The following is a 21120-nucleotide window of genomic DNA, read 5'->3' on the forward strand; positions in this document are numbered from 1 at the left end:
CCCTCGCCGGTCTGGGGGTGGCAGAAACGGCTCCTGCACCAGGGCAGGGGGGGGCTGCCCCTTCCTGCACTTCTCACGGGAGCCCTGCGCCCTTCTGGCCGCTCCGGGTCAGCGCCAGACACGAACTAAGGTCTTTCTTCCCTTTTCCTTTCCTAATTAACCTTATTTCCATCGCAAAGAGAAGCGTGGACGGACTAATTGCCGTGCTCGTCCTGGCTGAGCCTGTTGCTGACCTGAGCCTGCAGATCTGGGGGGAATTAGGAGCTGGAAGGAGGGAAAACAGATTAGCGCCCGTGGAGGGAAATCCTTTACCCACAGGGCAAATCTGAAGCGACAGCACTTTGCAAAGCAGCAGGGACACAGCGCCGGGGGGACCTGGGAGTGCTGGGACCTCGCTGGTGAGTGGGACACAGGGATTTTGGGAGTACAACCAACACGCGGTTTGCTGCAGAGTTATGAGAGTCTGGACCAACTTCGGGGCTCAGCAGAAGAGCTGTCCCCATCCAGGCTGCTCCAGGCAGGACAGCAGGGGGCCCTCACAGCTGAGTGTTTGGCCGCAGGGGCCCCCGTGCTGACACCGACTGTCCCTTAAGCTGCTATTTCTGATTTTCTCCTCGGCTTCCTCAGCACTCAGGGATCCCGGGGCTTAGCACACTAAGAGGTTTTAGGGAATTACACGTCCTGCCGTGGCACCATCTCTTCGTGGACCACACAGCAATCCAGCCTTCCCTTGGCTCCAGCGTGGGCTGTGCAGTGTTGGGAAAGGTGGGAAACAACCTCCCCTGGGAAACCTGGGAGAGCTGACATGGGATCAGGTAAAGCCTTAGGATGGAGAGCTGCAGGGACCTGCTCTGTCCAGCCTGAGGGTGAGCAGGATGTGCTGGAGGGTCTTCCTCCCACTTGTGCCCTTCATGGTCACTGCTGCAGGGGATTGGAGCCCTCCTTCCTCCCACTCCTCCTCCTCCTCCTGTCCTCTCCAGCTCCTTTTGTGCAGGTTCTCCTGCACAGAGCTCCCTGAGCAGTGATCCCCAAGCATTGGGGGATCTCCCCTCCTGTGCTGACACAGACACACACACTCCTCCTACAAACCTCAGGGCATCTCCCACTATTCCCTGCCCAACAGACAAAACTACAATGAATTCTTTTTTTCAGCCAGCAAAGTAATTGCTTCTTCCCCCCGCCCCACTTTTAAGTGACTTGAGCATTTTAAACACTGACAGTGAATTTTAATCCTTGCAAGAACAGAGTTCTGGGATCCCAAGCTAATGGAGATGGTTTCCTCGAAGACCTTCTGCCAGATTTCGACCAGCCAAGACTTTTTAAGTCATTTTCACAGTGTTTGGACTGAATGAGCTTCATCTCTCTCTGTCTCAACCTCTATTAAGGTATTTGCTGGCAGGTTTGTCCTTGGGCACAGCCAGTGAGGGCACCAAGAGTGGATGAGCTCCTCGGAGGTGCCGGTGCCGGTGCCAGTGGTGCCAATGCTGGTCTCGGCGTGGTGGCACTCCCTGCAGCTCCTGCCCTGGCTGTGCCCAGGGGCCTTGGCACACAGACCCTGCCTGTCCACCCACAAATAACCCACCACGTGCCCACCCCCGTCCCTTCTGTGCTGCCAGACTTGCCAGGTGACACCCAATGTCCCAAACCAACCTGTTTCTGTACCTGCAGAAATTCTGATGCCTCAGTAGGATGGGGGAAAATGTTTTTTTCCCCTCCGTCCTCCATCAGGAACCAAGTGTCTCAGGCTACACACCAAGAGAGCTGTGCCCCAGGAATATTTTGACTGAATTTCTCTCTCTCAGGGTCTGGTTTGGTGCACTGGGGGCCTCGAACTTATAGGGGGGAAAAAAGTCCCTTCCTGAAACTTGCCCTCCTCTGCTGCCTCCAACCAAGCCGATTCATCTCCCCTGGGTGCCAAAGCCCCCGGAGCACCCCTGGAGCTCTTACCTCAGCTGCCCCAGCTCCAGCCAGCGGCACGGCAGGACCCGGAGCTGGGAAAACCATCCCAGCAGTTGGGGAGCCTTTGGATCCGTGACGCGGCGGCCGCGACCGGCCGTCTTTCTCTGGCAAATTCCAGCCGGGCACCGTAACCCAATCGGCCCCTCGGCGGCTGCACGGGCGGTTTCAGTTGTCAGACACCACGGAGGGATGCGGCACAGGGCTGGATCCTGCGTTTTCCCACCTCATCCCGGCCCCAGGTGAGATCCAGCAGGTGCTGGAGCAAACCCACCTCACCTGCAACAGGGCAGGGTGAGGAGGCTCCGGGTGAGAAGGGAACGTGGTGCTCACAGCTCTGATAAGGCACGAGGATTTTGCTTTAGACATTTCGACAAAGGCCACAAAACTGAAGGAATTACTGGAAATTCCTAAGGCATGACGAAGGAAGGGCCAGGGCAGCGCCACGGACCCTCTGGGGAGAAGGAAGCAGCGCATCGGCTGCTCGGGACTCCCCCGGTAACTGCCCGGGGCCGCGAGAACGCGGCACGGGGCGCTGGGGTTATAAAGTCATTTAATTCACACTTTCACGGCTTTAACCCTCCTCCTCTGCCGCCGCCCCGGCGCCCTCCGGAGCCGAGCGCTGGTTCCTCGCTGGGGCCGCTCCGGGAACGGTCCCTGCGGGGCCGCCGGGGCGCGGGAGGGCGCTGGAAGCCGCTGGAGAAGCTGGGAAGGGCCCTTCCGCAGGGCTGGACGGCGCGGACCGGGCGGGAGCTCCGCGGTCCCGGGATCCCACGGGATCCCCCCGGGGCTGGAGCGTGTGCGGGGAAGGGAACGGAGCTGGGGAAGGGTCTGGAGCACCAGGAGCGGCTGAGGGAGCTGGGGGGGCTCAGCCTGGAGAAAAGGAGGCTCAGGGGGGATGCCAGGGGAGACAGGAGGGGGAGCCAGGTGGGGGTCGGGCTCTGCTCCCAGGGAACAAGGGACAGGAGGAGAGGGAACGGCCCCAAGCTATGCCGGAGGAGGTTTAGGTTGGATATTGGGGGAAATTTCTTCATGGAAAGGGTTGTTAAACACTGGAAGGGGCTGCCCAGGGGGTGGTGGTGTCCCCACCCCTGGAGGTTTCCAAGGAAGGACTGACCGTGGCACTCAGTGCTCTGGGCTGGGGGACAAGGTGGGGATGGGGCACAGGGGGGACCCCATGGGCTGGGAGGGCTTTTCCAACCTGAAGGATTCTGTGAATCTGTCTTGGCCCTCACAGAAATACTAAAAAGCTTGACCTCAGTCCTGTGCACTGGTGGAGGAACTGGGATGTGCTGGTGGAGGGGACTGGGATGTGCTGGTGGAGGGACTGGGATGTGCTGGTGGAGGGGACTGGGATGTGCTGGTGGAGGGGACTGGGATGTGCTGGTGGAGGGACTGGGATGTGCTGGTGGAGGGGACTGGGATGTGCTGGTGGAGGGGACTGGGATGTGCTGGTGGAGGGACTGGGATGTGCTGCCTGGGCTGGAGCTGCTCCATTCCCGTGGTCAGTGAATCCCAGGCCCTGCTGCAGGGACTCAGCCTGGGGGGCTCTCACAGCTGCTTCTCTTTCGTTCCAGGGCTCGGGATGGACTTCCTGACACTCTTCTTGGTTTACCTGTGCTTTGTGCTCCTTGTCACTGCTCTGCTCTGCCTCTGCTCGGGAAGGAAGGAGAGTTTCCTCGCAAGGAGTGTCACCAGGGCAAGCCAGGTAAAGAACTGGCCTTCCAGGCAATGAATGAGCTGCCAGGTAAAGCACTGAGCTTCCAGAGGAACGATCATCTCCTGCTCTGGTGGTCTGCCCTGCTTCATTGTGTTAAATTAGTGTGACTGCTTTATTTCTGCTCCCTAAAAAATGCCAGTGTATGTGGTTAGAGTGATAATATAGTATATTTCATATTTCATCTTGTTTTGACAACTGCTCTCAAGGAAGTGGGGCTGGAAATAGAAATAAACTTCCTTTCAGGTGTTTAAATCCTGCCCAAGCAGGTAGTAAAAAACCATTTGAGTCTCACAGCTCCTGTCCCTGCCTGTGCCTGTCTGAGGTGGGGGTGAGGATGGAACTCCTCAAAATGCTGGAAGCACCTTTTCTGTGACACCACAACATGTCAGCTTTGAGAAATTAAATAATAATCAGGCCCCGGGAATTTTCAGTTTTATGTTATTTGTTGCTGTCATTGAGGGGAAAAAGATGGGGGAGGTTTAAGGATTAAAATAGAGAATTATAACTGGTGGCAAATATTTTAGGGGAAGCTCTTTAATGTGTGTACTAATGCTGCAGGCTGTTATACGCTAAGAAAGAGGGAGGAATGAAGAGTTTTAAAAGAGGATTAAGAATTGGCATTTTATTGTCAAAACAGAGGATTGGAAAAGCACCAGCTCGTTTTTCTGTCTGTTGGGCTGTGTCTGAATGAAAAGGGAAAAAAAGCTGTAGTACTCCTGGAAGGGAAATGATGAGAGAATTATCACTTCACTTGTAGATTATATTTAATGCTGTTCACAGGAGTTCAGACAGACTTTGATTTTCATTACCAGTATTATACTCGATCTTGGTTTATGGGCACACTGTGCAGAGAAATTGATTATTTTCCCCCATTTATTAATAGAAAGGTTTAACAAGCAGGAATTAAAATACTGCTGTGGTGTGGAGCCACTGCCTGGAGGAAATTAATTGATATTTGTACATATGAAGTAAATCCATGTGGATATAATCAATACTTTACCTGAACAGGCTCCCCAGGGCAGAGGTCACGGCCCCAAACCTGCCAGAGCTCAACAGGAGTTTGGACAACGCTCTCAGGGGCAGGGTGGGATTGTTGGGGTGTCCTGTGCGGGGCCAGGAGTTGGACTTGGATGACCCTCCTGGGTCCCTTCCAACTCAGGACATTCCATGGTTCTGTGATTAAATAGTTTCTCAGGACAATATTTTAAATTCACTTCTTGCTGTAATTGATGAATGTAAATAATGTAAGTATGTAAATAATGAAGTGTATAAGCCTGGAAGGCTGCTGAGGTTGCATTCAGGGTGCTTTCCTCCTGGGTTGTGTCTCCTCTGGCAGCAGGCTTTGAAAAGCCTCTTCTTACAAACACTTGCCCCTTGAACCGCTGAGACGAGATGCACCAGTTATCACCAAAATATTTAGCATCCTCTCAACTCCACATATGCTTTTTGCCTCCTGGTCTTTCACATCTGAGGCAGGAAGCTCTCGCTGCATATTTTCTTTCCATGTCAGCCAGAAATAGGCTCAGCTGCTCTAATTCCTCCTCCAGGAGCTGTGTGTTGCTATAGAGATGTGTGGGCTCGGAGCAGAGTCAGGCACAGGCACAGGCCATGGCTGGGGATTCACCCCATGAGCACAGGCAGGTCCTCCCTCACAGGCAGGTCCTCCCTCAGCACGTTGGACTGTGCTTGAAGGGGCAATTAGACATGGAGCCATCGGGCTGGATCAGACCAGTTGAAGAAACCAGATTTTTGGGGGTTTGGTTGGATTGTGTTTTTTTTTTCTTTTTCTGGAGGCCAGCAGGCTTTATCCCTTTGCTTATCTTCACTTGATCTGTCAGATGGCCTGATGGAGCATATTGTAGCTGGGGAATTGCTCAGTTCTATCCCCTGCTTAACCGGTGCCCAGCCTACACCCACCCTAAGCTCCTTAGAACTTTCACACATTAACCCAGATACGTTTGTTTGGGCTCCCAGGAATGTGGAACCCCAGCAGCATGCCTGCCTCTGCCCTTTCCTCATGGAAAGTGTGGAATTGGAACTGCCCAGGGAGGTGGTGGAGTCCCCACCCCTGTAGGTGTCCAGGGAATGACTGGCTGTGGCACTCAGTGCTCTGGGCTGGGGGAGAAGGGGGGGATGAGGCACAGGGGGGACTCCATGGGCTGGGAGGGCTTTTCCAACCTAAATAATTCTATGACTGTGTGTTATGGTTGGGCTGGATGATCTTGAAGGTCTCTTCCAGCCTTGGTTCTGTGATGAGCTCAGATGCTCCTGAAAATGAGACTCCTCCCCGGTGCTTTGACAGTACAAACACAGAACTGAGGGGCTGGGGGCTTGTGTTTAAATTTGAGCTTGCCCAAGGCAGAGGTGATGTGCAGTTCAGGTAACACAGTGTCTCCATTTCCCTCAGGTGCTCTCGCTGGTGATCCCCACCCAGCTGCAGAGGGTGGCACACAGGGTGGCACACGGGGCACTGCACAGGCTCTTCCACACCAGGTACTGCCCTTTCCTGCCTTTGGTGTTATTTTTCACTAATATTTGTGGTTACTGTTGGGCTCTCCTGCCACCACCAGAGCTTTCAGCATTATCCTGAGATGTTCCCTCTTCGTTAGGGATGTTTGTCAGGGGTTACAGGTTCCCTTTAAGGTTTGCCACGCTGTTGTCTCTCTCTTCCTTGCTCGTTGTTTAGAAGGTGGTGCCCTGAAACATTTGAGCACATTGACAAGTGAAGATAATGTGGCTCAGTAACAGATGTTGCTCGCACTGGTGGGAGCTGCATCCCCACAGGAATTACCACGGCCTCTGTGGCAGCTGCAGATGGAGTCAGACAGACTCGCAGGCTCCTTCCTCTCCCTCAAATCCCATTAGTCTTAGTCCAGCAGCCTGGATGTCCAGGTGGCTCAAGGGAAGCTGCCCAGCTGCCAAAGTGCAGCCTGCTGGATTCAGGTGGATTTTGTAGGGTCTGTAAACTCTGGTGCTTCAGGAATCATTTAAATCCCTTTTCCCTGGGGACAGGAGCTCCAGTGTGACAGACACTTCAGGGTGTAACATCTCCAGCTGTGCTGTGAGTGCTGGGCTTGTTGTGCTGCCTGTTTTGCAGATCCTCTGCTGTGACCCAGCCTGGGACAGAGAGGTGACACTGTCAGATTGCTGGGAGCACTGGGACCCCCCGTGCACTGAACTGCTGTCCACCTCTGCCAGCCTCCTGCCACTCTTACTTCATGCAGCTGCTCATATTACTACAGTGTTTTTGAAATTGTTTACTGGAGTTTTCTTTGCTGTCAGAGCAGCAAATGTCTTCTGGCAGAATGTTTTATGGCCTGTTACTGTGGCATGTTTTGTCAGCAGCAAAGTGATTATGAGACTTTGTACTGACAGGGAAGAAAAATCCAAAGGGCGTGGAAATAATGCAGTGAATTTAACTGGCATATTTAAAGGAGTGTAAAGGAGTGGGAAGAAGAGAAAGAGAAGCCAGTGGATGGAGAAAACACTATTAATATGCAATCCATGCTGGCCTGAAAACCTAAAAGAGGTGTCTCCTTGCATTTGGAAAGTCTTTGATCACCTCTGAGTGTACTTGACCTGTTAATCAGGATGCTGAGTATTAAATAGACTGTCCCCTTTCTGTTCCAGGAGCTGTTTGTTTGTTGTCCTGCACATAGCCTTGCAGGCTGCAGTGTTTGGGGAATACACCTGGGAAGTGTTTGGGTACTGCTGGGAGCTGCAATTCCCCCTCCTCCTCCTCCTCCTGCCCTACCTGCTGCTGGCTGGGAACATGGGCTGCTTCCTGCTCTGCTCCCGGGCCAATCCTGGTAAGCTCATGCTCGTGCTGGAGCTGTTTGAAAACCAACCTTGAAAATTCTATGAAAACCTCTCTTTTTTTCACTGTTTTCCTTGTTTCTTTGGCAGGTATAATAACAAAATCCAACCATGCATCCCTGGTTAAGGTTTATGCTTATGATGGTGTGATGTTCCAGAGAGGCACCGTGTGCCCCACGTGCACCATGGAGAAGCCAGCCAGGTCCAAGCACTGCAGTAAGGGCCTGAGCTTCCCTGAGAAGTGATCCTTTCCCAAAGGAATCCTGCACCAGGAGCTGCAGTTCACACTACAGCTGTTCTGTGATGAGCTCAGTGCACACAGGGCTGTGCTTGTTTTCCTGGGCTCCCAGCTCACAGCTGCTTTGTTGCTGTTTCTTCTCACAGAAATTACCAGTTCTGATGGTCTAATTCAGGGTCAGGAACAGCCAGGTTTTTGAGCAGCTGGAAGTTAAATGACAAATTATCACCTGTCAAGACATAAGTTCAGGATTTTGTGTTTCACAGAATCATAGAATCCTGGGATGGTGTGGGTTGGAAAGACTTTAAAGACCATCTTGTTCCAACCCCCTGCCATGGGGAGGGACACCTTCCACTAGCCCAGGTTGCTCCAAGCCCTGTCCAACCTGGCCTTGGACACTTCCAGGAAGGAGGAGTCCACCACCTCCTTTTCAGGCAGAGAGTTTGCTGTTATCTAAAATAGAGGTGGGAGCTACAATCTCTACATTTCAGGTGCTTTGCTGTGCAGTTCTGTCAGGGAAACCAAAGCCTTGGTGCTGCTGCCTCAGTGAATAAAAGAGGAGAGGGGGACACGTGATTTTTCTTATGATATGTATCTGTAACTAATTTCTTTGGCTCAGAAGCCGTCAGCTAAATCCCGACCGTCATCCTCACGTATTTTCGGGTTGAAAGCTATCCCAGGGTGTGTAAAAATCAAACTGGTTCCTTGGCAGCCCCGTGACCAGGCTGCTGTGGTGTCCCTGCCCCCAGGTGTGTGTGGGACGTGCGTGCATCGCTTCGACCACCACTGTGTGTGGCTCAACAACTGCGTGGGGGCCTCCAACGCCGCCTGGTTCCTGCTCTACCTGCTGTCCCTGACGGCCACGGCCACTGCCCTCGCTGCCATCACCCTGTCCTTCCTCAGCCACGTGGTGCAGCTCTCCAACCTCCTGCACAGCACTTACCTGGATGCCCAGGGCCAGGAGCACCCCGTGGAGATTCCCTTCCTCGTCCAGGTGAGTTGACGCTACGGAAAGTTTGGCCTCGCTCTTTGCTGTCGGGAATCTTTCCCCCCTCCCTGCAGGCTGTTCCCATCCTGGGAGTTTTAGCAGCTTTGCACAGCTGATTAGGTTTGGAAAGCTGCCATGGCAGAACACCTGAAAAATGTGGAGTTTTTCTCACGGCACTTCCTTGTGCTCTCCCGTTCTTTGGATTTCTGTCTCCAGTGTCTGTCACTCAGCAGACCTGGTTCACAGAGAATGAATTTACATTCCATGGCCTCCTACTGCAGTAACATTTAGGAAGCAGCTGACAATCCTTGACATCCTCATGGAGCTGTTAAAGCAGGACCCACTACCCTGGAATTTAGATACTGGGAATATTTTCTCTCACATGCAAGCAGAGGGTGACTGTGAGTCTCTCTAGCACTTGAGTGATTTTTATCTCAGTCCCCTCATCCCTGTAGTGTGGCAGTGAGGTGATAAGTACCAAGTGCTTTATCTTTTCCTCATCCTAGACAGCAGATGTTTCAGCCTTGGACTCTTACAAAAGGATCCTGGTCAGGAATTGTTTGAGCAATGCCATTACCCCTCCCCAGAAGTGGAATTTGACTCAGAAAAGAGCTGCTTAAACTGTATCATGTCAGCAAAACCCAAAGTTGTACCAGATTGTTGCCCCTTCATTTGGCAGTTTGTTTTCAGATGATTTGTTTCAATGTTTTACGAAGTAAAACAACAACAAAAAACAAACAAGCAAAACTCCAAACACAAACAGTTGGAAATAGATGGGTGTAGAAAATCCTCCCACATATTAGCAGGGCTTGGGAGAAAATACATGTCTGGAACTCTGCATGCTCTGCTCAGAGGTTCAGGTAGAATCATGGAATTGTTAAGGGTGGAAAACACCTTTAAGATCATCAAGTCCAACCATCAAGCAGCACCTCAGCTCTTTCACCACTAACCCACGTCCCCAAGTGCCACATCCACATGGTTTTTGAACACTTCCAGGGATGGGGAATCCACCCCTGCCCTGGGCAGCTGTGACAATGCTTTGCAACCTTTTCTGCGAAGAAATTTTCCCTAATATCCAACCTAAACCTCTCCTGGTGCAACTTGAGGCCGTTTCTTGAGGAATGGAGCCTTGCTGAGCTGGGTGGGGGTCGGGGCTGGGACCTTGTTCCTGGGGCTCCCCCACAGCTCCATGTGCACATGGATGTTCATTCCAGCTGGGGTTTTACAATGGCCATGTGATTTAATCCTCCAGTTTTTTAACTAAGTTATTTCTCTCTTTCCTTGCAGCACCTTTTCTTGACTTTCCCTAGGATTGTCTTCATGCTGGGGTTTGTTATCCTGCTCACACTCGTCCTGGGTGGATACAGTGCTTTCAGTCTGTACTTGGCCTTCACCAACCAAACCACCAACGAATGGTGTAAATCCAGAAGATTTGGGGTGTCCCACCATGTCTCATCACAGCCCCCTGACAGACAAGTTGTCTACAAAAACATTTATTCTAAAGGAATCTGGAGGAATTTAAAGGAAATCTTTAGGCCTCCTACAGCACTGGAAAGGAAGAAGAAAACATGAAGATATTTGTTCATCTTTAAACTTTTTTGGTAAGATTTTTATTCCAGCAGTGGGTTTGGATGCCCCAAACAGCTTTTGGAACAAGATTACTGCAGAACTCGGGTTGATGGTGCCCCAGCAGAGCAAGGTTAAGATCCCTCCCTCTGTGAGGTCTCTGAGGTTCAGCTCAGTCCTGTCTGCAGGAATTTCCTGGGATGGAGAGGCTGGTTTGGTCCATCTTCCTGCAGTGAATGTTCCTCTCTGGGAAGGGCCAACACAGAGCTGCTGTGAATTTTGAGGAAGCTGCACCTTTTGTGAGTATCTTTGTGTGGGAAATGATTAACCCATTACTGTAACAGTTCAACAGGTTGTATGTATTTAACTGGAAAAAAGATGGTTATTGACAGGATCTTAACCTACAGAGACCATGTTCTGCTGCAGATTTTGTACTGATGTGGAGCACCTTAACTTCAGGAAGGACATTAAAGTGCTGCATCTCTGTACCTGTCTCTCCCTTGATCCCTGTTTTCAGCTCCTTCACAATGAGATGCCATTTCAGCCTGAAAATTGTGAAAATGGGAAAGTCTGGACTGAATCCTCATCCCCATCTCTGGACAGAGAAGGGTATCACAGATTTGATACCGAGCTCTGGACATACAGATTCCAGACTTAATCCTTCTGGCATTTCCCATCTTTATTCCATTGTTTGATTTTAGGCATTTCTCTGTATTTTGGGCACTTTGCTGCCGGGGAAGTTGCAGTTTCCAGGGCTGCCCCCCTGCAGTCACTGACCAGGCCACATCAAAGCACAGCAGTGAGTAGTCCCCCACTTCTTAAGCATGATATAAATGCCCCCTTGTCTTTCTCCTTCCAGAAATTCTTCTGTTTGTGTGATAATAGAGCAGAAATTAGAAAAAAAAATATAGTAAGAACTTTAAATAATTTTATTTTCAAAAATGTATTTATTTACATGCTGAATCTGTACAATATGCAATTAAAAATCCATATATGGTTTAAAAAAACCCCAAATTCCTATACAATATGGCTTTCCAGCCCCCAGACTGGCTCTCAGAGCAGCCTGGCTGGCATTGCAGGGTACAAGGATGCATTCAGAGACCAGTACGTAAGGCTACTTGTCCAGGATATCAAATAAAAGAGAAATACTGCAGTACCATGCCTTGGGAGGCCTGAAGGAGTGAGGTTAAAGGCATGAGAGTGTTTGAGTGGTGCTCAACACACCCCACAATTCCTTAGGTTTGGTTTTCTCCACTTGTTTTAAATGCATATGATTAAATAGTCTCTTGTGAGACCCCACACTTTCTGAATCCTTCTAAAAACCAGACCACTGCTGTCCTGGGGGCAGAGGGAACTGATTCCCAAAGGATCCTCCTTAATTTGAGGCTGCTGTACCCAGCGGTGAGCGTCCCCTGTGGCCTGTCAGTCCCTTCCCCGTGTGACCATGCAGATGGTTTATCCCCTGGTGCTTGTTTTACACTGGGAGCACCTCGGGCCCGTCCCACCCTGTCCCAGGCCTGTCCTATCCCGCCAGGCCACCTCCCTCCAGCGCGTTCTCTCGCCGGGGGCGGGTCAGGGCTGCCCCACTGCCCCGGGCTGGGCCCCCCAGCCGGCTCTGGTGCCCTACACGAGCCCTACACGATGACAGTCTGCACCTCCAGCTCCCCCTCCTGCGCGGCGATGACGAACTCGCCCGCGTGCTCCATGATCTCGATGTCCTCGGACGCCACCATGGTCACCGTGGCCTCCTGGGCGGCGACGGCGCCGTCGGCGGCGAGCACGGCCCCGTCCCCGATGGCCGAGGCCAAGGTCATGGCCACCTGCTCCGTCAGGCTCTCGGGGGTGGCGATGGTGATGGTGTCGGCGGCGTCCGCGGCGGCGCCGGCGCCCTCGGCCACGGTGACGTTCTGCACGATGATCTGGTGGCCCGAGCTCGCCTGGTTCACGATCTGCTGCACCACCTTCATGATGTGGCTGTCGACCTGCGCGGGGAGCAGAGGCAGAGGCCGGCTGTGTTTACCGGGAGCAGCGATGGTTGGTGCTGGAGGAGCGTGGCGGCCGCGGCGCTGCACAACCAGCCAGCCTCCTCCTGCTGGGAGTTCTCATCACCCCAGCACTCTGCAACCCCTCACCCTCACGGCACTGAAGGTGGGTCACTAGTAAAGTGCTTCCTACAGAAAGTCAAACGACTGTTTGTAGAAAAGCCTCAACAGTCCACACCCAAACTTTCAAACTAATGGAATCAATTCAGGAGCTGAGCCGGGTCTGACTCTGCAGCAGCCCTTGTTTCCAGCATTCAGGAATGCCTTAGAGGATCACTTCCCCAAGGGTAGAGTGTTACTGTACAATTTACCCAGCCTGCAGCTCTGCTCTTATGTCTGAGGCCACCAGGTCACCACCCCTGAGAGGGTCTGGGGTTATCAAACCCACAATGAGCCACATTGTGTTCTCAGGTCTGCAGAGCTACAGACGTGGAGTCAGAGAATCCCAGAATGGTTTGGGGTGGAAGGGAACTTTAGGCCCATCTCATTCCACCCCCTGCCATGGGCAGGGACACCTTCCACTAGCCCAGGCTGCTCCAAGCCCCGTCCAACCTGGCCTGGGACACTTCCAGGGATCCAGGGGCAGCCACAGCTTCTCTGGGCAACCTGTGCCAGGGCCTCCCCACCCTCACAGGGAACAATTTCTTCCCAATATGCCATCCAGCTCTGCCCTCTGGCAGTGGGAAGCCATTCCCCCTTTTCCTGTCACTCCAGGCCCTTGTCCAAAGTCCTCCTCCAGCTCTCTTCCAGGTAGGTAAATGAATGATTTGAAGTTGGGTTTACTTAACATGACTCTCAGCCACTATAAGTGACTCATTTCATCTACATCAAGGCCCAAAATCACAGTTTGTGTGGCTGCTTTACCTCATGTCTTGTTCCCTCTATTATTTCAGTAGCTTCACTGGTCTCCATGTCTTCAGTAGAAGTCTTGAAAGACAAAATGAGAGGATTCCCTTTTTAGGTTGTTCCAAAAAAATCCTTTGTTACCAAAATATAATTCACTAAGATTTTTCACACAAGTCTTTCTGTCCCCCCCCATGATGCAGTAGCTACTCCAAAGAGACCTCCAGGACATTCCCTCCAAATCCCATTATCAGGAGCTACTTAAAATTAATGCAAAATGTTCACAAATAACTGGAAGAGAACCTCCTCTCTCAGCAGGATTTGGCCAAGCAGCAAATTTTTCTCCTATTGGAGAAAAACTATGGCAGCACTAAAGGAACTCAATAACTGAGCTCTGTTATCCTGCTTGGATAAGAACTGGCTCTGTGTCATGAAGAGGGAGAAAGTGAAATACATAATTCATTGCTTTTGGCAGCCTCTGTTAGAAACAACAGAGACTATCTGGGACAAAACAAGCTAAACAGAAATGGGAGAAGAGAATAGGGAAAGCTGAAGTGAGTTTGTGAGGCCATAAAATCCAGTGTGTCAGAAGTTTCCCGACTCAGCCTCCTGCTGAGGCACTGTCAGCCTGCCCTGTGTTCTGCTTTTCCTGCCCACGTCATACACAGCACCTCTGGAGGGTGAGGAAAGCTCCAAGTCCTTTCCTTCCAAAGCAGGTTAATCCTACTGACTCCCAGGGCCCTGCAGGCAGGGGTGGTCCTGTTTTACCTTCTCCCGAGAGCCCGGAGGAGGAACACGTACAGCTGCAGTTTTCCTGAGCAAATCCTGTGCTAAATTCCGCAGGAGCAGCCGTTTGCCCCCTCTCACCTCGATGATGTACTCCTGAGTGTCGGCCACCACCGAGGAGAACTCCACCAGCACAGTGTGGGGATCCTCCGAAATCACCGTGGCCGCCAAGTTGTCGGCTGACTGACTCTCCTCAGACACCATCACTTCTTCCACCTCTTTCATAGCAACGAGGCAGCCACCTGGAAAATTCCCAAAGTGCCAGAAAAACATCACTTTTCATGGCCATCTCAGATAGTACCTGGAAGGTGCTACACAGCACCAATGAGGCCTCTTCATGGGATGCCATAGACAAGTAATCAGTGCCACACAAGAGGCTCTCAGCACACCAGGCCAAGGAACAGCCTAGGAAAGCCCTGTGTGACACCAGGCAACTGAGCCTCAAGCGGAGCTGTTCTCCAGTGCAATACCAAAAAGTACACAGCTAAATTCAGGTGATAAAAACACACAGGATTTCAAAAGCTGTCTGTAAAGAACCTGCAGGAAGAGTCTGGGTATATTTTAAGTCACTGTTCTTTTCTGCTAATGCATTTCAGTATCTCCTAGGAAACTTCTTTTTCCCCTCAAGTAAATTTGTATTGTTCCTTGAAAACTAAATACACAGTCAGCACTACCTGCAGGAGTCTGGAAATCCGTGCTTAGGAGCTAAAGGAGCAGCAGGTCCAGTGCAACTAATCCCATCAAACGAGATTATCTGTGAGAACTTTACTCAAGACATTTTCCCCACAGAACTCACAGGCCCCCTCAGATACTGGAAGGACTGTTGGGAGCTCTCCACACAACCTTCTCCAGGCTGATGTGACCATCTCCAGGCATCTCCTGATGCACGCACGGACACAGGGCACATCCACCCCAAGGACCATTCCCTCTCAGCCAAAGAGCAGCTTGTCCAAAGCCCAGCCCAGCTCCCTCCCCAGCCCCAGAGCTCACCTTTGGTGCGGAGGTGCCTGTTGAGCGTCCCGTGCTCGGCGAAGCCGCGCCCACACTTGTAGCACTTGAAGGGCTTCTCTCCGGTGTGGTGGCGGATGTGGCGCACCAGGGAGCCCTTCTCCCGGAACCCCCGGCTGCAGAACTGGCACACGTACGGCTTGTCCTCCAGGTGCGTGCGGAAATGCACCTGCTGCGCGTTCTGCACACACAGGGAACAAGGGCAGGGCTCCTGAGGGGCACGGCCAACTCACGGGGGAGGGATTTCAGCTGCCGGGGGGAGGCTCAATGTTTTTAGGAGCTCTCGCGTAGGACACAGGGATTGGTTTGGTTGTGTCGTGGTTTAGGGACGGCACTCCCCAATTTAGTGCTCCCACTGAGACTCTCCAAAGCGTGAGCCGCTCGCTCCCCCTCCCTCTGCAGTGGGATGGGGAGGCACAAAAGGGGAAGATCATGGGTTGAGGTAAGACCAATTTACTGGAAACAGCAATGAGATAAGAAAATGAACAGTAACAGCAACAATACCAATGGCAGAGGGTGCAAGAAAAAAAAGAATGATTCCCATAAAAACCTCCCAATAACAGACAACACTGGACGGCTCCATCCACCACTGTTTTCTCAGCCCAAAGGAACCCCTTCTGCCCAGAAGAGACTCCCCTCCACTGCCCCCAGCAATGACATGGGTGGTACAGAATAACTTCTGTCCTAGCCATGCCCCTCCTGGCTACTGCAAAAATTACCCCTGTCCTGGCTGGAACCAGGACATACTGTTATTCCATATTTGTTCCACACATGAAAGAAGAGTTTCTTCAGAAATGAGACAGTTTTATGAAGACTGTCCTTCTTTTGCCCACTAAACCAAAACCTCTTTTTGGTGTTTCACATCATAGAATGCCAGAATGGTTTGGGTTGGAAGAGACCTTAAAGCTCATCCAGTCCTACCCCCTGCCATGGGCAGGGTCACCTTCCACTAGTCCAGGTTGCTCCAAGCCCCGTCCAACCCGGCCTTGGACACTTCCAGGGGTGGCACAGCTACAATTTCTCTGGGCATCACGTAAGAGGCAGGTGGCACTTGCTTTTTCAGGAGCGAAGCCTCCTAAGCTCTCCCAGGCCCTGGCTCTGGGAAGGGCAGTCTGGAGGCCAGGCTGCTGTGAGGGGGACACACCTTTGTCTTGTAGCGCTTGCCACACTTGGGGCAGGGGTAGGGCCGCTCGTCCGAGTGCACCCGCCGGTGCCCCTTCACGTGGGCGATGGTCTTGTAGAGCTTCCCACACTCCCCGCAGCGGAACCGCCGCTCGTTCACGTGCACCTCCTGGTGCTTCTTCAGCAGGTAGGCCTTCGTGAACTCTTTGCCACACTCCTCACACTTGAAAGGTTTGTACTCTAGAGAGACACAAAGAAAACCTGTGGTTGGTCCAGGACAACCAGCAGCAGCAGCAAGGATCCAGCACAGGCTGTAACTAAATTCTGACGAAAAACTAACCCAGGCAAGGAGAGGAATTGTATTTTCATCTGCATGTGTGGGCTTTCATAGAATCCCAGAAGAGCAGGGGTTGGAAGGGACCTCTGGAGATCACCCAGTCCAACCCCCTGCCCAGGCAGGGTCACCTGGAGCAGGTGACACAGGGACTGTCCAGGTGGGGTTGGAATGTCTCCAGAGAGGGAGACTCCACGACCCCCTGGGCAGCTGTTCCAGGCTCTGCCACCCTCAAGGGAAAAGTTCTGCCTCATGTAGAGGTGAAACTCCTTGTATTTTAGTTTATGGCCATTGCTCCTCATCTTGTCACTGGCACCACTGAGCACAGTCTGGCACCATCCCGTGACAACCCTTAGAGATCCTTGTATGGATTGATGGGATGCCCTCTCAGCCTTCTCTTCTCCAGGCTAACCAGGCCCAGAACCTCATCAGAGAAATGCTCCAGACCCCTCATCACCTTTGTGGCCTCCACAGGACCCTCTGCAGCAGGTCCTTGTGTTTCTTGAACTTTATCTCATTCATACATGAATTCTGGTCAGAAGTGGCTCTGTGAGCCATGGCATGTGTCAGACAACTGCACCAGCACAGCTTTACCTGTGTGACTTTTGATGTGTGTCTCCAGGGCAGCAGTTTCACTGAAGGCTTCGTTACAGTGAGGGCAAATGTACCGTTTGTACCCGTTGGTTCTTTCTGCAGGCGCCTATTGGAGAGAAAATGGTAAAGCTTCACTTTGCTTGTACTGGTGTGCAGTGTAAGGATTGCTACCCAAATTCCCATTTAAATACTCCAGCTTTGACAAGATAGAGATCTCTGTTGCTGAAAGACACTGCACTTAAATCACACGTGAAAAGTGTAACTATAACAACGGACACAAAGCCCCAGGCACCAGAGAGACACGTGAAGACAACACAGGGGAGTGAGGCCAACAGTGCTGCCCACAACCAAATACAGGCAAGGAAGATTAAAAAATAATCTATTTATGGAATACAAACATACAGACTCTGCTTCTTCTAATTTAACACACTGTTCTCCACACGGCTCCTCTTCTACTTCCATCACTTCTAGTTCTGGAGCAGCTCCAGCAGGTTCATCCGGCTTCTGCACCTCCTCCACAGCAACTCTCTCGATCACAATTCCCGAATTCCTCATGGCCTGCCTCAGCAGATTCTCACTGTTCACTTCCCCCTCACAGGGCAGCTCCTCAGGATGCGACTGTTGAAGGAACAAACAGGAAGTTTGGCACAGCAAATCCACAGTTTGCCCTTTCTTACAGCAACACTGCTGTGACAGTCACACTCTGTGAGGTGTCTAATGCTGCGCTACAGGGTTGAAAGATCAACCAGGGAATATCTTGGGCTGGGGAGGAACACGAGGTGGATCTGTACTCTGAAAAGCCAAGGGATGACAAGCCTTTGCTCCTACCACAGTCTCGTAGCAGGGAATGGTCAACAAAAACATCCCCTCATCCTCCACACCCCTGTAATCTACACAGCGCTCAGCTCAGCAGCAGAAGGGCCCAGGACAGAGAACAGTGCCTGCCCACGTGGAAAAGAACCTAATTAACCACTTAATTCCCACACTCAGATTTATTCTGAGGACCCATGAAGATTTTGTTCATGAGGTGAAACATCCTTTGCACAAAACACACAAAGGGTGTTTAAAAGAAACAACACTCACGTCTGGGTCCAGGGGTTTTCCATCCACCACAGGAAGTTCCTGCATCTGGACATGGACTTCATGGAGAACATTTCCCTTTGCATCTGTCACGAGGTGGATGACGGGGGAGGCCTCGATGGACTCGCTCGGTATCGACGAGACTGTGTCTGTGTTGGAGCTGCACGAGCCTGCAGGGGAAGCAGCACAGTGAACCTCGTGGGGAAGAGCCACCCCTCTGCCCTGGGCCCTACAAAACATCTGCCTCAGAACAGCGAGTGCTTGTTAACCAGCTTCTCACACATTCCTCAGTCAATGCCTGGCTACAAGCACTTTGGGGTAAGAGTTTTGCTCTATAAATTGCTTTTCCTGTATAAAGAATATAAAGTGAATACCACAGAATTTGTTTTTTTTTTTTTTTCATAAATGAGATTCCAGGAACGGTTTGTGTTGGAAAGGACCTTAAAGATCATCCCATTCCACCCCCTGCCATGGGCAGGGACACCTTCCACTAGCCCAGGTCACTCCAAGCCCTGTCCAACCTGGCCTTGGACACTTCCAGGGATGGGGCAGCCACAGCTTCTCTGGGCAACCTGTGCCAGAAGGAATTTATATTCCAAGTGCAGGAGGGTTTGGCTTTATCAGACACAAGGCAGGTCCTGACAGCATCACTGACCTGATGGCAAATCCTCTTTGTTGACGACTATTTCTTTGGTCATGTTGAAGCGAATCTTTTCGGTGCAAGGTGTCAGAGATTTAAGGTGCCGAGTCAAAGCTCCTGATTCTCGGAAGCTTTTCCCACATTTCTTGCATTTGTAAGGTCTTTCATCTGGAAATGAGAAGGATCAAAACAACAACATTATGCCCTGCCAGGATCAGCTCTGTGTGTCAGGCTGCTGGAAAAAAATGTTCAGCTTCCTACAGCACACCGGCTGTGCTTATCCCAGAACCTTCCACTGCATCCCAGCACCCCAAATACTGGGGAGCTCAATGGCCTCAGCTCAGCAGAAGGTGCAAAGCACAAGAAATTCCACTGGAAGGCAAATGGATAATCACACACAGCTCCAGCAACGAGGAACTCTTTTTTGGAGAGCCCTTACCAGTGTGCCGCCGGTGGTGTCGGATCAGAGACCCCTTTGTCCTAAAGGAAGTTCCACAGAGTTTACACTCATAGTCCTTCCTGCTGCTGTGAGTGATCATGTGAGCTTTGAGGATGCTGGCCTAGGGAAAGAATTTCCTTTAAGACATTTTCCAAATGGTTTCAAGGTTCTATATTTCAACTACAGAGAACAACAACGCTCCTTGTGAAAGCAGAACTTCCCTGTGGGAAGAGTGTAGCAGGCAGCAGAGAAGCTCATTCTCATTCTTTTTGAGATCTCTTAGCTGACAACTCCCTGACTAAGTCCCACGAGCAGAGATGATACTCACAGTTTTGAATGTCTTCTGGCACAGCCCACACACGTATCGCCCCTCCTTGTTCACCTGCAGCTTCACCTTGACCAGCTCGTTGGGAACGTCCTGCTCCTGCTCCTCGGGGCTGCCCTGCTCCTCACCCACCTCCCCGTCCACGGGCCCGTCTGCGTTCTCAAAGACATGGTCTCCTGCTACAATGACTTCTTTGATGTGCCCACTGCCTGGGAAAAGGGGGGGGAGACACTTGGGTTCTTTACAGGATAGAGCTTTACCCAACAAACAAGTTACTGTTCCAGCATTTCGTGCAGAAAGAAGGAAAAAAGGTACTTTAAATCTGCAGCTCAAGCCTTTGCAACACCCTAGTTATTGCAGTGTAAGTATTAAAGTGGGCACTCCTGGAATGGAGCTTTATATCTAATTTGCATTAACTTATAACTCTAATTTCTGTTAATTGTTCGCACTAATTAAGCTGAAAGAAGTCAGATTTAGGTTGGATGTTAGAAGGAAGTTGTTCCCTGTGAGGGTGGGGAGGCCCTGGCACAGGTTGCCCAGAGAAGCTGTGGCTGCCCCATCCCTGCAAGTGTCCATGGCCAGGCTGGACAGGGCTTGGAGCAACCTGGGCTAGTGGAAGGTGTCCCTGCCCGTGGTAAGGGTGGGGCTGGCTGAGCTTTCCAACCCAAACCTGGGTTTCTATTCCCTGATCCTAAAGCAGAGAATGGCAGAGCTGACCTGGGAATGCCTCTCACAGCTCTGAGGGAACACCCAGCCCCAAATTCCAGTGCCACAGAAGTGCCACAGACCAATCACAACCCAAACCCACCAGAGGAGGACATGGACGAGGTATCAGGTTCCAAACTCCCTGGGGGGCAAAGGCAGCCCCTCCGAGCTCACCTACGATGGTCGAGGCACTGCTGATCTCCTCTGCTATGGAAGAGGCTTCAACGACAATGTGGGCGACAGTGATGGACTCCTCGACAGCAGGAACCTCCTGCTGGCACACGGACCGTCTCAGCAGGTGCTTTCTTTAAACACAGTTACCCCCCTCCAACCCACCAGGCCGCTGCATCCCAGTTATGTGCAACCCCGGCGCGGAGCAGCCGCTGTCACCTTTTGTCCTTCCTGGCCGAGGAGCCCGGCGAGCGCGTCGGGAGGGCGCTGGCAGCCCTTCTGCAGCTTGTGCTGCACGAACTCCTGCAGGGAGCTGAACTCGGCCTGGCAGCGCCCGCACTTGTGCACGTCATCCTCGTCTGCGGGGGAAAGCTCCGTCAGCGGCGCCGGCACATGGAGCCACCGGGCCGGGCGGGACCGCAGCGGGTCACTGCTGTCCCCCCGCTCCGGCGCGGCCGTCCCAGATCACCCCCGGAGAGGAACACCCCGCACCCGCCTGGGCAGCCTGACACACCGACAGCCGCCGCTCTGCCCGGCCCGGGAGGTGGGAGGGGAGCGGGGCGACCTCGAGGGGGGCACACGGGCCCCCCACCCCGCTGGCAGCACCGGCGCGGCCGGGCCGCCCCTCAGCCGGCGGGCGGGGGCGGTGCGCGGGCGGTACCTTGCTCGGCGAAGGGCGGCGGGAGGCCGAGGAGCGCGGCGGGACCTGCGGGGGCCGCGGCCCGACCCGGCCCGGACGGTGCTGCC

General features: G+C 52.3%; 4 protein-coding genes across 10 annotated transcripts in view; 2 read left to right on the forward strand and 2 right to left on the reverse strand.

Annotated features, from left to right (window-relative positions):
• The window catches only part of GRID2IP (Grid2 interacting protein), a 37676-nt gene extending 35913 nt beyond the window's left edge, over positions 1-1763 (reverse strand). The window contains exon 1 of the mRNA XM_017823034.1: positions 1663-1763. The gene's annotated coding sequence lies outside the window, so the exon portion shown is untranslated. The remainder of the gene's footprint in view (positions 1-1662) is intronic.
• Positions 1764-2107: 344 nt separating this feature from the next.
• On the forward strand, positions 2108-11144 carry ZDHHC4 (zinc finger DHHC-type containing 4). Of its 7 annotated transcripts, none has more exons than XM_017823147.1 (7): positions 2108-2198; positions 3534-3664; positions 6084-6169; positions 7307-7485; positions 7583-7708; positions 8480-8724; positions 10006-11128. In XM_017823147.1, the coding sequence occupies exons 2-7, from the start codon at positions 3542-3544 to the stop codon at positions 10288-10290; spliced, it is 1044 nt and encodes a 347-aa protein (XP_017678636.1). In that variant the 5' UTR covers positions 2108-2198; positions 3534-3541; the 3' UTR covers positions 10291-11128. The 7 variants fall into 7 exon arrangements, with proteins under 7 accessions (XP_017678636.1, XP_017678638.1, XP_017678640.1 ...); XM_017823149.1 differs by lacking the exon at positions 2108-2198 and adding an exon at positions 2666-2755 and having other exon boundaries at positions 10006-11129; XM_017823151.1 differs by lacking the exon at positions 2108-2198 and adding an exon at positions 2678-2785 and having other exon boundaries at positions 10006-11129.
• The window catches only part of LOC108501359 (hexosaminidase D-like), a 33633-nt gene continuing 21413 nt past the window's right edge, over positions 8901-21120 (forward strand). Inside the window, exon 1 of the mRNA XM_017823142.1 lies at positions 8901-8911. The gene's annotated coding sequence lies outside the window, so the exon portion shown is untranslated. The remainder of the gene's footprint in view (positions 8912-21120) is intronic.
• On the reverse strand, positions 11212-20419 carry E4F1 (E4F transcription factor 1). Its single transcript, XM_017823139.1, has 12 exons — positions 20306-20419; positions 19501-19706; positions 19173-19293; positions 18749-18901; positions 18097-18263; positions 17416-17631; positions 17014-17119; positions 16108-16325; positions 14946-15144; positions 14037-14197; positions 13191-13253; positions 11212-12266 (listed from the first exon to the last, which is right to left on the reverse strand). Exons 1-12 carry the CDS (start codon positions 20316-20318, stop codon positions 11919-11921), a joined length of 1971 nt encoding a protein of 656 aa, XP_017678628.1. The 5' UTR covers positions 20319-20419; the 3' UTR covers positions 11212-11918.

The sequence above is a fragment of the Lepidothrix coronata genome, unplaced genomic scaffold, assembly GCF_001604755.1.
Source record: "Lepidothrix coronata isolate B3197 unplaced genomic scaffold, Lepidothrix_coronata-1.0 Scaffold101, whole genome shotgun sequence".
NCBI classification, from domain to species: Eukaryota; Metazoa; Chordata; class Aves; order Passeriformes; family Pipridae; genus Lepidothrix; species Lepidothrix coronata.

Excerpts from the sequence above, each read along its gene's own strand:
- ZDHHC4 (XM_017823146.1), top strand. The coding sequence starts at position 3,425 with ATGTGCTGCCTGGGCTGGAGCTGCTCCATTCCCGTGGTCAGTGAATCC. Across the intron at positions 7,486-7,582 it reads CTGCTCCCGGGCCAATCCTG|GTATAATAACAAAATCCAAC; the intron begins GTAAGCTCATGC and ends TTTCTTTGGCAG. Across the intron at positions 8,725-10,005 it reads AGATTCCCTTCCTCGTCCAG|CACCTTTTCTTGACTTTCCC; the intron begins GTGAGTTGACGC and ends CTTTCCTTGCAG.
- E4F1 (XM_017823139.1), bottom strand. Across the intron at positions 17,632-18,096 it reads GAAAACCCCTGGACCCAGAC|TCGCATCCTGAGGAGCTGCC; the intron begins GTGAGTGTTGTT and ends TTCCTTCAACAG. Across the intron at positions 17,120-17,415 it reads AATTAGAAGAAGCAGAGTCT|GCGCCTGCAGAAAGAACCAA; the intron begins GTATGTTTGTAT and ends TCTCTCCAATAG.